The 16,059-nt window shown below is 51.0% G+C and overlaps 1 protein-coding gene across 3 annotated transcripts in view; it reads right to left on the bottom strand.

Annotated features, from left to right (window-relative positions):
• ap2a1 (adaptor related protein complex 2 subunit alpha 1) overlaps nt 1-12,296 on the bottom strand; it is a 61,812-nt gene extending 49,516 nt beyond the window's left edge. For all 3 annotated transcript variants that reach the window (XM_072442338.1, XM_072442339.1, XM_072442340.1), the window contains exons 1-2: nt 12,157-12,296; nt 7,883-8,094 (exon numbers count right to left, since the gene is read on the bottom strand). In XM_072442338.1, the coding sequence (XP_072298439.1) occupies nt 7,883-8,094; nt 12,157-12,223 (279 nt within the window). In that variant the 5' untranslated portion in view covers nt 12,224-12,296. The remainder of the gene's footprint in view (nt 1-7,882; nt 8,095-12,156) is intronic.
• Between the last annotated feature and the right edge of the window lie 3,763 nt (nt 12,297-16,059).

Below are 16,059 nucleotides of genomic sequence, written 5' to 3'. Positions count from 1 at the left end.
ATAAACTTATTATCTAAAGTAAACATGTTCTATGACCAATAGAAAGTGTAACAAACCTAGCTTTAGTGTTTAGTTCAGATACAGTGCTTAAATTAGTGGATTTAAAGCTGGCCTTTACTTAACCTGTTACCATCCACCTATTTGGCCCTGTGCACAATGGTTGGACCCAAATGACATTGCTTATTAAAAGAGGATCTTATGTTCCACATGCAAGTGTGATGCATCATTAGAAAGCTTAGGCCTTCTAGTTTCTGCAGATGTGCACATGAACACTGTCAGGGCTTCAGAACTTACACTACAGAGGCCCAAACATAAACAAAACATCCTTTTTTAGTCTCGCCTGAATATTGTCAATTTGTAATGGCCCTGAGCATGACATACTTCATTGTGTGCATATGCTGTTCACTGTACATGATGTTTATCTTGTTGACAACAACTGTGTAAAGTTTCAGATCTGTAGGAACAGGCATTTTGGTGCTGTTGACCTTTTTGTATCAAAAAGTATATTCGGAACAAGTGATCCAAATATGTGCCAACTGTGCCAAACTGTTTTATTACAATTTTAGCTCCTCTATGATCATAAAACATACATTTTGATGTTTTGTAGGCCACTAATACCAATTATAACTGCTAAAAACAATATAAGTGAAAATTTGTAAATATGAGTTTACCCATGAATTTCCCATATAGAGGTTAAAAAAAAAAAAAAAAAAAAAAAAAAAAAAATAATATATATATATATTAATATATATATATATATATTAATATATATATATAAATATATATATATATATTAATATATATATATATATATATATATATATATTAATATATATATATTAATATATATATATATTAATATATATATTAATATATATATATATATATATATATATATATATATATATTAATATATATATATATTAATATATATATATATATATATATATATATATATATATATTAATATATATATATATTAATATATATATATATATATTAATATATATATATATTTATATATATTATCGACTGCAAACTGAAACTGGGTAATCATGTTTCGATACAGTTCGACATACCCTCCTTGGAAATAAAGAGGGCCGTGCTCTCCCAGCGTCACAAGATTCATTCCTAGCCTGGTTTTTTTTTTTTTTGGAGATTTGTCCAAGGTAAATTTTTTAAAAGCTGTGTCGCTCACACTTTCAACGTCTCTGCACTTTTTACTCCACTGTTTTAGACTGCTGTAAATACAGTAGATATGTTTTCTACCTAAAATGTGTTTCATATTAATATAGCCATAATTATAAACAAACTAAAATGCATGCCTCCAACATACACCAAAGCAAGTATATACGCTACAAAATTCACACACATACCCCCAACACCCTCAGGTGCCCCGACACACCAGGTCACAAGGACACGACCCTGAGACCCTCTCAACTACAAGCTATACAGAGGCCAGTTTAAAATGGTACATTTCAGTATGAACTAGTGGTGCACCGATAGACATTTCAGGCTGATACCGATGTTATGGGAAAAGCTGGGCCGATAACAGATATTAGGCCGTTGTTCTAAACATTGTTTGGTTATTCTAAACGCTTTTTTCATGGCAGGTTTTTACCATCTAAAATACATTGCCAAAATCAAAAGTATAGTGTCTAACTCCGATTTGGAGAGACTCATCCATGGGTTTGTCTCCAGTAGATTAGACTGTAACGGCCGCTCACTGGTCTCTCCAAACGAGCTGTAAAACAGCTGCAGTTCATCCAGAACGCTGCTGCTCGGGTCCTGACTAGAACCAGGAAGTATGATCACATTAGTCCTGACTAGAACCAGGAAGTACCATCACATTAGTCCTGACAAGAACCAGGAAGTACCATCACATGAGTCCTGACTAGAACCAGGAAGTATGATCACATTAGTCCTGACTAGAACCAGGAAGTACCATCACATTAGTCCTGACAAGAACCAGGAAGTACCATCGCATTAGTCCTGACTAGAACCAGGAAGTACCATCGCATTAGTCCTGACCAGAACCAGGAAGTACCATCACATGAGTCCTGACTAGAACCAGGAAGTACCATCACATTAGTCCTGACTAGAACCAGGAAGTACCATCACATTAGTCCTGACAAGAACCAGGAAGTACCATCACATGAGTCCTGACTAGAACCAGGAAGTACCATCACATGAGTCCTGACTAGAACCAGGAAGTACCATCACATGAGTCCTGACTAGAACCAGGAAGTACCATCACATTAGTCCTGACTAGAACCAGGAAGTACCATCACATTAGTCCAGACAAGAACCAGGAAGTACCATCACATGAGTCCTGACTAGAACCAGGAAGTACCATCACATTAGTCCTGACTAGAACCAGGAAGTACCATCACATGAGTCCTGACTAGAACCAGGAAGTACCATCACATGAGTCCTGACTAGAACCAGGAAGTACCATCACATGAGTCCTGACTAGAACCAGGAAGTACCATCACATGAGTCCTGACTAGAACCAGGAAGTACCATCACATTAGTCCTGACAAGAACCAGGAAGTACCATCACATGAGTCCTGACTAGAACCAGGAAGTACCATCACATGAGTCCTGACTAGAACCAGGAAGTACCATCACATGAGTCCTGACTAGAACCAGGAAGTACCATCACATTAGTCCTGACTAGAACCAGGAAGTACCATCACATTAGTCCTGACTAGAACCAGGACTTGTGAGACTTCAGGAATTCAGTAATGGCCATTCACAGCGATGCGTGGCAGTGTTTCCCTCAGCTGGTTTAAATCCTATCTATCTGATAGGTACCAATTTGTTCATGTAAACCAGAGCTCCTCACCAAGCTCTAAAGTAACTTACGGTGTGCCACAGGGTTCGGTACTCGGTCCAATTCTGTTTACTCTTTATATGCTGCCGTTAGGTCACATGATCAGAAAGCATGGCATTAACTTCCACTGCTATGCAGACGACACTCAGCTGTATTTATCAATGAAACCTGATCAGAGCGATCAAGTAGACAGACTTAGTACTTGTGTGAAGGAGATAAAAACCTGGATGACACTAAACTACCTGCTTCTTAACCCTGAAAAAACCGAGGTCATTGTGCTGGCCCTAAGCATCTACGAGACGCTCTATCTGAGCAGATAGTCACACTGGACAATGTCAGTGTAGCCTCCAGTTCTACTGTAAGAAACCTTGGAGTCTTATTTGACCAGGAGCTCTCATTTAAAGCTCATATAAATCAAGCTTGTAAAACAGCCTATTTCCATTTGCGCAACAAGAGCCAAAATCAGAAGAATCCTGCCTAAAAGTGATGCCGAAAAACTTATCCATGCATTTGTAACGACTAGATTAGACTACTGTAACTCCCTGCTTGCAGCGTGTCCTAAAAGCTCCATAAAAAGCTTTCAACTGGTTCAAAACCCAGCTCTAAAGATTACTAACAGGAACTAAAAGAAGAGAGCACATTACGCCGGTGCTGAAGTCTCTTCACTGGCTCCCCGTCGAGTTTAGAATCAAATTTAAAATACTCCTCCTGACCTACAAAGCCATAAATGACATGGCCCCATCCTACCTCAAAGATGCTATTGTACCATATCATCCAAACAGAGCTCTTCGCTCTCAGAATGCCGGCCTTCTGGTGGTGCCAAGAGTCTCTAAAAGTACTGTAGGAGGTAGAGCCTTCTGGTGGTGCCAAGAGTCTCTAAAAGTACTGTAGGAGGTAGAGCCTTCTGGTGGTGCCAAGAGTCTCTAAAAGTACTGTAGGAGGTAGAGCCTTCTGGTGGTGCCAAGAGTCTCTAAAAGTACTGTAGGAGGTAGAGCCTTCTGGTGGTGCCAAGAGTCTCTAAAAGTACTGTAGGAGGTAGAGCCTTCTGGTGGTGCCAAGAGTCTCTAAAAGTACTGTAGGAGGTAGAGCTCCTGTGTTATGGAATCAGCTCCCGACCCATGTTAAATATGCTGACACAGTCTCTTCATTTAAGTCCAGGCTTAAAATGTTCCTCTTCGAAATCGCTTATGGTCAGAGTAGTTAGGAACAGAAAGATAAACCCACAGCTTCAGCTACGCTGCCCTAGGAGTAACTATGCTGGGGGAAGTATGACAGCTTGAGCACTATCCTCTACTTCTGACTACTTATGCTATCAAACAATATTTATTTTTTGATTCCACTTGCAAACTGTTCACCGCCTTCTTTTCTTTCTCTCACTCCTGAGGACCTGTGGACCCAGATGCCCCTCCCCTGGTGAAGTGGTCCCTCATCTGCCTGAAGAGTGGGTCCAGCTCGACTCAGACGGTCCCTCTTCTGCCTGAAGAGTGGGTCCAGCTCGACTCAGACGGTCCCTCATCTGCCTGAAGAGTGGGTCCAGCTCGCCTCAGACGGTCCCTCATCTGCCTGAAGAGTGGGTCCAGCTCCAGTCTCCCTCGTGTCCGTCTGTGAGAGTCGGATCTCTCCTTCACTGGAACTCCTCCAGGTTTCTACGCTTTTTTCCCAAAGAGGTTTTTTTTGTAGTTTTTCCTGGCCGAGAAGGAGAGTCTAAGGATAGAGGACCCTGGGACATCGTCCCTCGCCACCACAGACATTGTCTGACTTCATCGCCACCACAGACATTGTCTGACTCCATCGCCACCACAGACATTGTTGATTCATTTCTCCCTGTGGCCCTCAGAGGCAACTGTTGTTGTGATTTTGGGCATTACAAAAATAAATTGATTTGATTTGTTTAAGTCTTTTCCCGTGGGACTTTCGCGATCTATGGAAGGTTTAAGATGTCTACAACAATAATAATATAGTATGTCAGCAGTGCTCTACCCAGTTTTAAAGGGATGGTAAATATGCCTCATACAGGGTCGCATTTTCCTCAAAGGATGGTTTAATGTACCTTCATAATTTCCAAAGGCACATGCACCATATACATACTATTACATGTGTATAAGTCTAAACACACTATTACATGGTGTATAAGTCTAAACATACTATTACATGGTGTATAAGTCTAAACACACTATTACATGTGTATAAGTCTAAACACACTATTACATGTGTATAAGTCTAAACACACTATTACATGTGTATAAGCCTAAACACACTATTACATGGTGTATAAGCATAAACACACTATTACATGTGTATAAGTCTAAACACACTATTACATGTGTATAAGTCTAAACACACTATTACATGTGTATAAGTCTAAACACACTATTACATGTGTATAAGTCTAAACACACTATTACATGGTGTATAAGTCTAAACACACTATTACATGTGTATAAGTCTAAACACACTATTACATGTGTATAAGTCTAAACACACTATTACATGTGTATAAGTCTAAACACACTATTACATGTGTATAAGTCTAAACACACTATTACATGTGTATAAGTCTAAACACACTATTACATGTGTATAAGTCTAAACACACTATTACATGGTGTATAAGTCTAAACATACTATTACATGGTGTATAAGTCTAAACACACTATTACATGTGTATAAGTCTAAACACACTATTACATGGTGTATAAGTCTAAACACACTATTACATGTGTATAAGTCTAAACACACTATTACATGGTGTATAAGTCTAAACATACTATTACATGGTGTATAAGCCACTCGCCGCCCTGGCCGCAGCGACACTCGCCGCCCTGGCCGCAGGGCGGCGAGTGTCGCTGTGGCCAGGGCGGCGAGTGTCGCTGTGTGGCTGCGGCCAGGGCGGCGAGTGTCGCTGTGTGGCTGCGGCCAGGGCGGCGAGTGTCGCTGTGTGGCTGCGGCCAGGGCGGCGAGTGTCGCTGTGTGGCTGCGGCCAGGGCGGCGAGTGTCGCTGCGGCCAGGGCGGCGAGTGTCGCTGTGGCCAGGGCGGCGAGTGTCGCTGTGTGGCTGCGGCCAGGGCGGCGAGTGTCGCTGCGGCCAGGGCGGCGAGTGTCGCTGAGGCCAGGGCGGCGAGTGTCGCTGCGGCCAGGGCGGCGAGTGTCGCTGCGGCCAGGGCGGCGAGTGTCGCTGAGGCCAGGGCGGCGAGTGTCGCTGCGGCCAGGGCGGCGAGTGTCGCTGCGGCCAGGGCGGCGAGTGTCGCTGTGTGGCTGCGGCCAGGGCGGCGAGTGTCGCTGCGGCCAGGGCGGCGAGTGTCGCTGAGGCCAGGGCGGCGAGTGTCGCTGCGGCCAGGGCGGCGAGTGTCGCTGCGGCCAGGGCGGCGAGTGTCGCTGAGGCCAGGGCGGCGAGTGTCGCTGCGGCCAGGGCGGCGAGTGTCGCTGCGGCCAGGGCGGCGAGTGTCGCTGCGGCCAGGGCGGCGAGTGTCGCTGCGGCCAGGGCGGCGAGTGTCGCTGAGGCCAGGGCGGCGAGTGTCGCTGCGGCCAGGGCGGCGAGTGTCGCTGCGGCCAGGGCGGCGAGTGGCTTATACACCATGTAATAGTATGTTTGGACTTATACACATGTAATAGTATGTTTAGACTTATACACATGTAATAGCGACACAGCGACACCCTAACTAACCTTTGACATGTCCTAAACAGTTTTTGTAAAAAGTAAAAACAAATTCAGCGTACATGCATCATTTATATGAGGAACGGGGCATTTAGTGTGGTATTTTTCCCACCACTGTTATTTTGCTCATTGATCAGACTCTTAAAATATTAAATTTTACTGAAGAACTTGCTTAATTAGTTTAGAGCCGACCTAAGAGAGTGTACACTTAGGGCACCAATGGCACATATGTTACACATGTGTAAATCCTGTATCAATGGCCGTTATCAAATTACAAACATAGAAAATATACATATATGTCAAAGTAAAGTTTGTATCCAAAAAACCTCCCAATATCTCCAATACAAAAAAACAATGACCAATTTAAGTATGATAAATAAAAGGACCCGACCGGACTCGAGGGTTAAAATGTTTAAAAGTGTCAATTATATTTAACTTTGGGAGGTCCCACTATGTCACCTAGAAAACAAATATAAAATATTCGTCTAATTGAACACATTCAAGCAAAAAAAGATAATATTGATATGTCCTATATGCAACAGCATACTTGTTAACTTGTATCCATTTATTAAAATGTAGAATAATTTTAGGATATAATCCAGGATGTGATTCTTTGCATTATATCACACTTTTCCCATGGATCATCACTTCCGTTGTGATTGCACGTCCGATGCAACGGGAACTCCGTCAGTTTAAGTGGAGATCGAGGGAAAAGTCTGGGTCTAAAACAGGGGTGAGCAATTATTTTCCTCCGAGGGCCATATTCGAATTCAGGCAAGTAGCGGAGGGCCGGCCCGCCATCATTGGTGTGAAAAAAAAAAAAATCAAAAAAATTAAATATCAAATAAAATATCACTTTTCTGTCAAATATAGGCTATTGAATCTACTATTTTTCATTCATTTCACGTCATATTTGTTAAGGATACAAGTGCAGACAGATGCCTAAGGGCAAAAAAGGAAAATATTTTTGTTTTTTTAATATCACATGGCTTGTTTGGCGGGCCGGATTATAAAGACAAACGGGCCACATGTGGCCCGCTGGCCGTAGTTTGCCCATCCCTGGTCTAAAACATGCTCTAAAGTAGATATATTTGTGTATAATATCCAATGTTCATGTGACTGCAGCCATTCACTGAGCGGCCCTAAAACGGCTGCTTTTTAGTCTGAGAAGCATTTTCATTTGCATTGAAGCATTTTCTCTGGAGGTCTCTGTGTTCACTAATACAACCAGAAGAAGGACCACGAGGGACGCTGGTGCTCAGGAGAACTTGCATAAAGATCAGTAATTGTGTTTAGTGACATGAGCAAAAGAGATGTTTTTAATGTGACAAACAGTAGAACCCTGCTGGTCACTCCACATTTCACCCTCTGTGATACACGTGTGGTACTCACAATCTGCTTCTCGGTGTACTTGTTGGAGCTGAGCAGGTTGACGGCCTCCATGTGCCCAAAGTCGATGTCATGCCCCAGGAGGAAGATGAAGAGCAGCTTGCACACATACTTCTTCTTACTGTAGCCGTCCAGAGCTTTGTCGCCCTTAAACTTGGAGCGGATGTTGGCCAGCTCTTTGTTTATCCTTTTAATCTCAGCTTCTTTGCTCTTACCTGAGGGAAATTAGAAAGGTTAGAGATGTCAAAAGTACAAACAAAACTAAGACACCTGAAAGCAGGATTTTGCAATCATGTGATGTTGAAATCAGCAACCTGTCATTTGGTTCAAGAGGATTAGAAGCTTCCAAACTGTGATGCTAAAACACTTCACCTCAGTCCAGCGTACAGTGTGTGTGTCGAGACCCCTTGTGAAAAGTGCCTATCCCTATGCTAAAAAGGGCCTATCCCTGGGCCTATCCCTATGCTAAAAAGGGCCTATTCCTGGGCCTATCCCTATGCTAAAAAGGGCCTATCCCTGGGCCTATCCCTATGCTAAAAAGGGCCTATCCCTATGCTAAAAAGGGCCTATCCCTGGGCCTATCCCTATGCTAAAAAGGGCCTATCCCTATGCTAAAAAGGGCCTATCCCTGGGCCTATCCCTATGCTAAAAAGGGCCTATCCCTATGCTAAAAAGGGCCTATCCCTGGGCCTACCCCTTTGCTAAAAAGGGCCTATCCCTGGGCCTAGCCCTATGCTAAAAAGGGCCTATCCCTGGGCCTATCCCTATGCTAAAAAGGGCCTATCCCTATGCTAAAAAGGGCCTATCCCTATGCTAAAAAGGGCCTATCCCTATGCTAAAAAGGGCCTATCCCTGGGCCTATCCCTATGCTAAAAAGGGCCTATCCTATGCTAAAAAGGGCCTATCCCTATGCTAAAAAGTGCCTATCCCTATGCTAAAAAGTGCCTATCCCTATGCTAAAAAGGGCCTATCCCAATGCTAAAAAGGGCCTATCCCTATGCTGAAAAGGGCCTTTCCCTATGCTAACAAGGGCCTATCCCTATGCTAACAAGGGCCTATCCCTATGGTGAAAAGGGCCTATCCCTATGGTGAAAAGGGCCTATCCCTATGGTGAAAAGGGCCTATCCCTATGGTGAAAAGGGCCTATCCCTATGGTGAAAAGGGCCTATCCCTATGGTGAAAAGGGCCTATCCCTATGGTGAAAAGGGCCTATCCCTATGGTGAAAAGGGCCTATCCTATCAACTGGGTGTTGAGGGCTCTGCACTTGACTGGCTCACATCCTACCTCACCAACAGGCAAGAGTTCATTTCCCTCTCCGGTCACTCATCCACCCTCTCCCCAGTAACGCAGGGGGTCCCCCAGGGCTCAGTCCTCGGCCCCCTCCTCTTCATCTGCTACATCTTCCCCCTTGGTCACATCCTCCGCCAACTCAACCTGGACTTTCACTGCTACGCTGACGACACCCAGACATACCTCACCACCAAATCCACCCAAAACCCTCCCCTCAGCCACATCCAAACCTGCATCTCTACAATAAAATCATGGCTCACTCTCAACTTCCTCAAACTGAACAGTGACAAAACAGAGCTCCTCCTCATTGGCACCAAATCCACTCTCAATAAAACTGGTCCCTTTTCACTCAGCATCGACACCTCGACCATCACCCCCTCTACCCTGGTACGCAATCTCGGTGTCATCATGGACCCCACCCTCTCCTTCACTCCCCATGTCAGCCACATCGTCAAGACCTCATACTTCCACCTCCGCCGCATCGCCAAAATCCGACACTGCCTCACCCTCCCCGCTGCTGAATCCCTCATCCAGGCCTTCATCTCCTCCCGCCTCGACTACTGCAACTCCCTCCTCACTGGCATCTCCTCCCATTCCCTCCACAGACTCCAAATGACCTGTCTGACCTCCTCATCCCCCACCGCCCCACCCGAGCTCTCCGATCCTCCTCCTCTCTCACCCTGGCTGCACCAACATCCCGACTCAAAACTTTTGGCGACAGAGCATTCTCCCGAACAGCACCCCGACTCTGGAACTCCCTCCCCCCCCCGTCCCACTCTCCCTCACTCACAACATTCAAATCCCGCCTAAAAACATACCTCTTCACCCAAGCCTATGACCTCCCCTACCCCTAGCCTCCTCTACCCCATTGCCTACTCTTCTACCCCCTGTTACATCCCCATCTTTTTCTCTCTACTTCTTCTGTCTTGTTCATTTTATCTGTATATTAATGTGTTCTGTACGTGTTGTCCCCCCCTGTCTGTAAATACCCCCCCTTTTTTATTATGTTCAGCGTCTTTGGGTCACTGAAAAGCGCTATATAAATAAAAGTTATTATTATTATTATTATTATCCCTATGGTGAAAAGGGCCTATCCCTATGGTGAAAAGGGCCTATCCCTATGGTGAAAAGGGCCTATCCCTATGGTGAAAAGGGCCGATGAGCACCCGGCCACAGCGCCGCCCACTGGGTAAGCGCTAGTGATGTGGGTCCCGCCCTCGCCCGCACAGCACCAGCTCATTTTCTGGTTGCCCAAAGCACCAAAGCACTAAACATGACGACACAGATCTGCACCTGAGAAATAAGACTTTCCAAATCATTCAGAATGAAGAAAACTGAATGAGTGTGCATTTCCCTCCTCCCCTCTCTCCCCCCTTCTACTGTCCACACGGCAGGTTCAACTGTCGTCCACGTGGCAGGTTCAACTGTCGTCCACGTGGCAGGTTCAACTGTCGTCCACGTGGCAGGTTCAACTGTCGTCCACGTGGCAGGTTCAACTGTCGTCCACGTGGCAGGTTCAAGGTTCTACTGTCCACGTGGCAGGTTCAAGGTTCTACTGTCCACGTGGCAGGTTCAAGGTTCTACTGTCCACGTGGCAGGTTCAAGGTTCTACTGTCCACGTGGCAGGTTCAAGGTTCTACTGTCCACGTGGCAGGTTCAACTGTCGTCCACATGGCAGGTTCAACTGTCGTCCACATGGCAGGTTCAACTGTCGTCCACATGGCAGGTTCAACTGTCGTCCACATGGCAGGTTCAACTGTCGTCCACATGGCAGGTTCAACTGTCCACATGGCAGGTTCAACTGTCGTCCACATGGCAGGTTCAACTGTCGTCCACATGGCAGGTTCAACTGTCGTCCACATGGCAGGTTCAACTGTCGTCCACATGGCAGGTTCAACTGTCGTCCACATGGCAGGTTCAACTGTCGTCCACATGGCAGGTTCAACTGTCGTCCACATGGCAGGTTCAACTGTCGTCCACATGGCAGGTTCAACTGTCGTCCACATGGCAGGTTCAACTGTCGTCCACATGGCAGGTTCAACTGTCGTCCACATGGCAGGTTCAACTGTCGTCCACATGGCAGGTTCAACTGTCGTCCACATGGCAGGTTCAACTGTCGTCCACATGGCAGGTTCAACTGTCCACATGGCAGGTTCAACTGTCGTCCACATGGCAGGTTCAACTGTCCACATGGCAGGTTCAACTGTCGTCCACATGGCAGGTTCAACTGTCGTCCACATGGCAGGTTCAACTGTCGTCCACATGGCAGGTTCAACTGTCGTCCACATGGCAGGTTCAACTGTCGTCCACATGGCAGGTTCAACTGTCGTCCACATGGCAGGTTCAACTGTCCACATGGCAGGTTCAACTGTCGTCCACATGGCAGGTTCAACTGTCGTCCACATGGCAGGTTCAACTGTCGTCCACATGGCAGGTTCAACTGTCGTCCACATGGCAGGTTCAACTGTCGTCCACATGGCAGGTTCAACTGTCGTCCACATGGCAGGTTCAACTGTCCACATGGCAGGTTCAACTGTCGTCCACATGGCAGGTTCAACTGTCGTCCACATGGCAGGTTCAACTGTCGTCCACATGGCAGGTTCAACTGTCCACATGGCAGGTTCAACTGCCGTCCACATGGCAGGTTCAACTGTCGTCCACATGGCAGGTTCTACTTGTGTTGAGCTGTAAAATGTATTTGTCCAGTGACATATGTCACTGGGAATAATATATTTTGCCATCCTCACTATAGAGTGGCTCTGGGGGCCCCTCAGAAGATGTTTTTTTTATGTGTGTATATACACACATAGAGCCACTCTATAGTGAGGATGTAGGGCTGTTTTAAAATAGTCTATAGAATGAATGCATTTGTCAGGCCGTTTGTTAGTTACAAATAGACCTTCTTGTTTAATATTCTAATAATGTGATGAGAGTCATTGTTCATGCCCAGCCTGCAGGAGGTGTGTAAGAGGAAGACAGGACTTACAGTTTCTGATGTCTGAGATAAAGACGGCTAATCCGCGCATTCCATCTCCTTTGGACACAGCGGGCATCTTGGCGGCTTCTGCGTGGATCCGCTCTTCTCCGGGGCCGGTGTGTCGGTGTGTCCGGTGTGTCCGGTGTGTCCGGTGTGTCGGTGTGTCCGGTGTGTCCGGTGTGTCCGGTGTGTCCGGTGTGCCGCTGTCCGGTGCACGGGCCTGTGCTTCTGCTCGGGTCCGTGTGTCTGTCACAGGTGTAAAGTAGCGTAATGAGGCTTAATGATGGACAGCACAGCTCCAGCCCGTTTCCGCTAGCTCCCGCAGCTATTTCATTCAATTCCTCGGCTCGAATTAGAGCCTGGGCCCGGTCCCGATCCTAGCACGGGTCAGGCTTTAAGTAAAGAACGGTACGTTTTCGTAAGGCGAAACAAATAGGAATACTTTCAGTCACGCACTGCAAAGCTAGACTAGCAGCTAGCTAGCTAGCTGCCTAGCAGTATCCTTCAAAGGATGCATACAGGAGTGTTGCGCGGAACAGCACGGACTAGTACCAGAGGACCGGGCTGGCTCCCGCCGCAGACGTGCCACGCTGCCCTGCCACACTCTGCTCTGGAGCGGCCTCGCGGACGGGATAAACACGCTGAGGTGGATGTGATGCCGTAAGAATTCTCCCGTCTCCAGTTCGGAGCTCGGATCCTGGACAAGGCTCGTGACCGCAGCTCCGGCAGCGCGAGCGCGCGACGCACACGTGCACGCGCACGCATGAGTCCATGGTTCAGGGCCATAGAAGCAGCGGTCATCAGCAGCGGGGCGGTCATCAGCAGCGGGGCGGTCATCAGCAGCGGGGCGGTCATCAGCGGGTCATCAGCAGCGGGGCGGTCATCAGCAGCGGGGCGGTCATCAGCGGGTCATCAGCAGCGGGGCGGTCATCAGCAGCGGGGCGGTCATCAGCAGCGGGGCGGTCATCAGCGGGTCATCAGCAGCGGGGCGGTCATCAGCAGCGGGGCGGTCATCAGCAGCGGGGCGGTCATCAGCGGGTCATCAGCAGCGGGGCGGTCATCAGCAGCGGGGCGGTCATCAGCAGCGGGGCGGTCATCAGCAGCGAGGCGGTCATCAGCGGCAGGGCGGTCATCAGCAGCGGGGCGGTCATCAGCAGCGGGGCGGTCATCAGCGGCAGGGCGGTCATCAGCAGCGGGGCGGTCATCAGCAGCGGGGCGGTCATCAGCAGCGGGGCGGTCATCAGCGGCAGGGCGGTCATCAGCGGGTCATCAGCGGGGCGGTCATCAGCGGCGGGGCGGTCATCAGCGGCAGGGCGGTCATCAGCAGCGGGGCGGTCATCAGCGGGTCATCAGCGGCAGGGCGGTCATCAGCGGGTCATCAGCGGGTCATCAGCGGCAGGGCGGTCATCAGCAGCGGGGCGGTCATCAGCGGGTCATCAGCAGCGGGGCGGTCATCAGCAGCGGGGCGGTCATCAGCGGCGGGGCGGTCATCAGCGGCGGGGCGGTCATCAGCGGCGGGGCGGTCATCAGCGGCAGGGCGGTCATCAGCAGCGGGGCGGTCATCAGCAGGTCATCAGCGGGTCATCAGCGGGTCATCAGCGGAAGGGCGGTCATCAGCAGCGGGGCGGTCATCAGCGGGTCATCAGCAGCGGGGCGGTCATCAGCGGCAGGGCGGTCATCAGCGGGTCATCAGCAGGTCATCAGCGGGTCATCAGCAGCGGGGCGGTCATCAGCAGCGGGGCGGTCATCAGCGGGTCATCAGCAGCGGGGCGGTCATCAGCGGCAGGGCGGTCATCAGCAGCGGGGCGGTCATCAGCGGCAGGGCGGTCATCAGCAGCGGGGCGGTCATCAGCAGCGGGGCGGTCATCAGCAGCGGGGCGGTCATCAGCGGCAGGGCGGTCATCAGCAGCGGGGCGGTCATCAGCAGCGGGGCGGTCATCAGCAGCGGGGCGGTCATCAGCGGCAGGGCGGTCATCAGCGGGTCATCAGCGGGGCGGTCATCAGCGGCGAGGCGGTCATCAGCGGCAGGGTGGTCATCAGCAGCGGGGCGGTCATCAGCGGGTCATCAGCGGCAGGGCGGTCATCAGCGGGTCATCAGCGGGTCATCAGCGGCAGGGCGGTCATCAGCAGCGGGGCGGTCATCAGCGGGTCATCAGCGGGGCGGTCATCAGCAGCGGGGCGGTCATCAGCGGGTCATCAGCGGGTCATCAGCGGCAGGGCGGTCATCAGCAGCGGGGCGGTCATCAGCGGCAGGGCGGTCATCAGCGGGTCATCAGCGGGTCATCAGCGGCAGGGCGGTCATCAGCAGCGGGGCGGTCATCAGCGGGTCATCAGCGGCAGGGCGGTCATCAGCGGGTCATCAGCGGGTCATCAGCGGCAGGGCGGTCATCAGCAGCGGGGCGGTCATCAGCGGGTCATCAGCGGCAGGGCGGTCATCAGCGGCAGGGCGGTCATCAGCGGGTCATCAGCGGCAGGGCGGTCATCAGCAGCGGGGCGGTCATCAGCGGGTCATCAGCGGGGCGGTCATCAGCAGCGGGGCGGTCATCAGCGGGGCGGTCATCAGCAGCGGGGCGGTCATCAGCGGCAGGGCGGTCATCAGCGGCGGGGCGGTCATCAGCAGCGGGGCGGTCATCAGCGGGTCATCAGCGGCAGGGCGGTCATCAGCAGCGGGGCGGTCATCAGCGGGTCATCAGCGGGTCATCAGCGGCAGGGCGGTCATCAGCGGCAGGGCGGTCATCAGCAGCGGGGCGGTCATCAGCAGCGGGGCGGTCATCAGCGGGTCATCAGCAGCGGGGCGGTCATCAGCGGCAGGGCGGTCATCAGCAGCGGGGCGGTCATCAGCGGCATGGCGGTCATCAGCAGCGGGGCGGTCATCAGCAGCGGGGCGGTCATCAGCGGGTCATCAGCAGCGGGGCGGTCATCAGCAGCGGGGCGGTCATCAGCAGCGGGGCGGTCATCAGCAGCGGGGCGGTCATCAGCAGCGGGGCGGTCATCAGCAGCGGGGCGGTCATCAGCGGGTCATCAGCAGCGGGGCGGTCATCAGCAGCGGGGCGGTCATCAGCGGGTCATCAGCAGCGGGGCGGTCATCAGCAGCGGGGCGGTCATCAGCAGCGGGGCGGTCATCAGCGGGTCATCAGCAGCGGGGCGGTCATCAGCAGCGGGGCGGTCATCAGCAGCGGGGCGGTCATCAGCGGGTCATCAGCAGCGGGGCGGTCATCAGCAGCGGGGCGGTCATCAGCAGCGGGGCGGTCATCAGCAGCGAGGCGGTCATCAGCGGCAGGGCGGTCATCAGCAGCGGGGCGGTCATCAGCAGCGGGGCGGTCATCAGCGGCAGGGCGGTCATCAGCAGCGGGGCGGTCATCAGCAGCGGGGCGGTCATCAGCAGCGGGGCGGTCATCAGCGGCAGGGCGGTCATCAGCGGGTCATCAGCGGGGCGGTCATCAGCGGCGGGGCGGTCATCAGCGGCAGGGCGGTCATCAGCAGCGGGGCGGTCATCAGCGGGTCATCAGCGGCAGGGCGGTCATCAGCGGGTCATCAGCGGGTCATCAGCGGCAGGGCGGTCATCAGCAGCGGGGCGGTCATCAGCGGGTCATCAGCAGCGGGGCGGTCATCAGCAGCGGGGCGGTCATCAGCGGCGGGGCGGTCATCAGCGGCGGGGCGGTCATCAGCGGCGGGGCGGTCATCAGCGGCAGGGCGGTCATCAGCAGCGGGGCGGTCATCAGCAGGTCATCAGCGGGTCATCAGCGGGTCATCAGCGGAAGGGCGGTCATCAGCAGCGGGGCGGTCATCAGCGGGTCATCAGCAGCGGGGCGGTCATCAGCGGCAGGGCGGTCATCAGCGGGTCATCAGCAGGTCATCAGCGGGTCATCAGCAGCGGGGCGGTCATCAGCAGCGGGGCGGTCATCAGCGGGT

Source organism: Eucyclogobius newberryi, unplaced genomic scaffold, assembly GCF_026437365.1.
Source record: "Eucyclogobius newberryi isolate DKJ021-1_F unplaced genomic scaffold, fEucNew1.0.hap1 SCAF_13, whole genome shotgun sequence".
NCBI lineage: Eukaryota > Metazoa > Chordata > Actinopteri > Gobiiformes > Gobiidae > Eucyclogobius > Eucyclogobius newberryi.
This window is presented reverse-complemented; position numbering and strand designations above follow the sequence as displayed.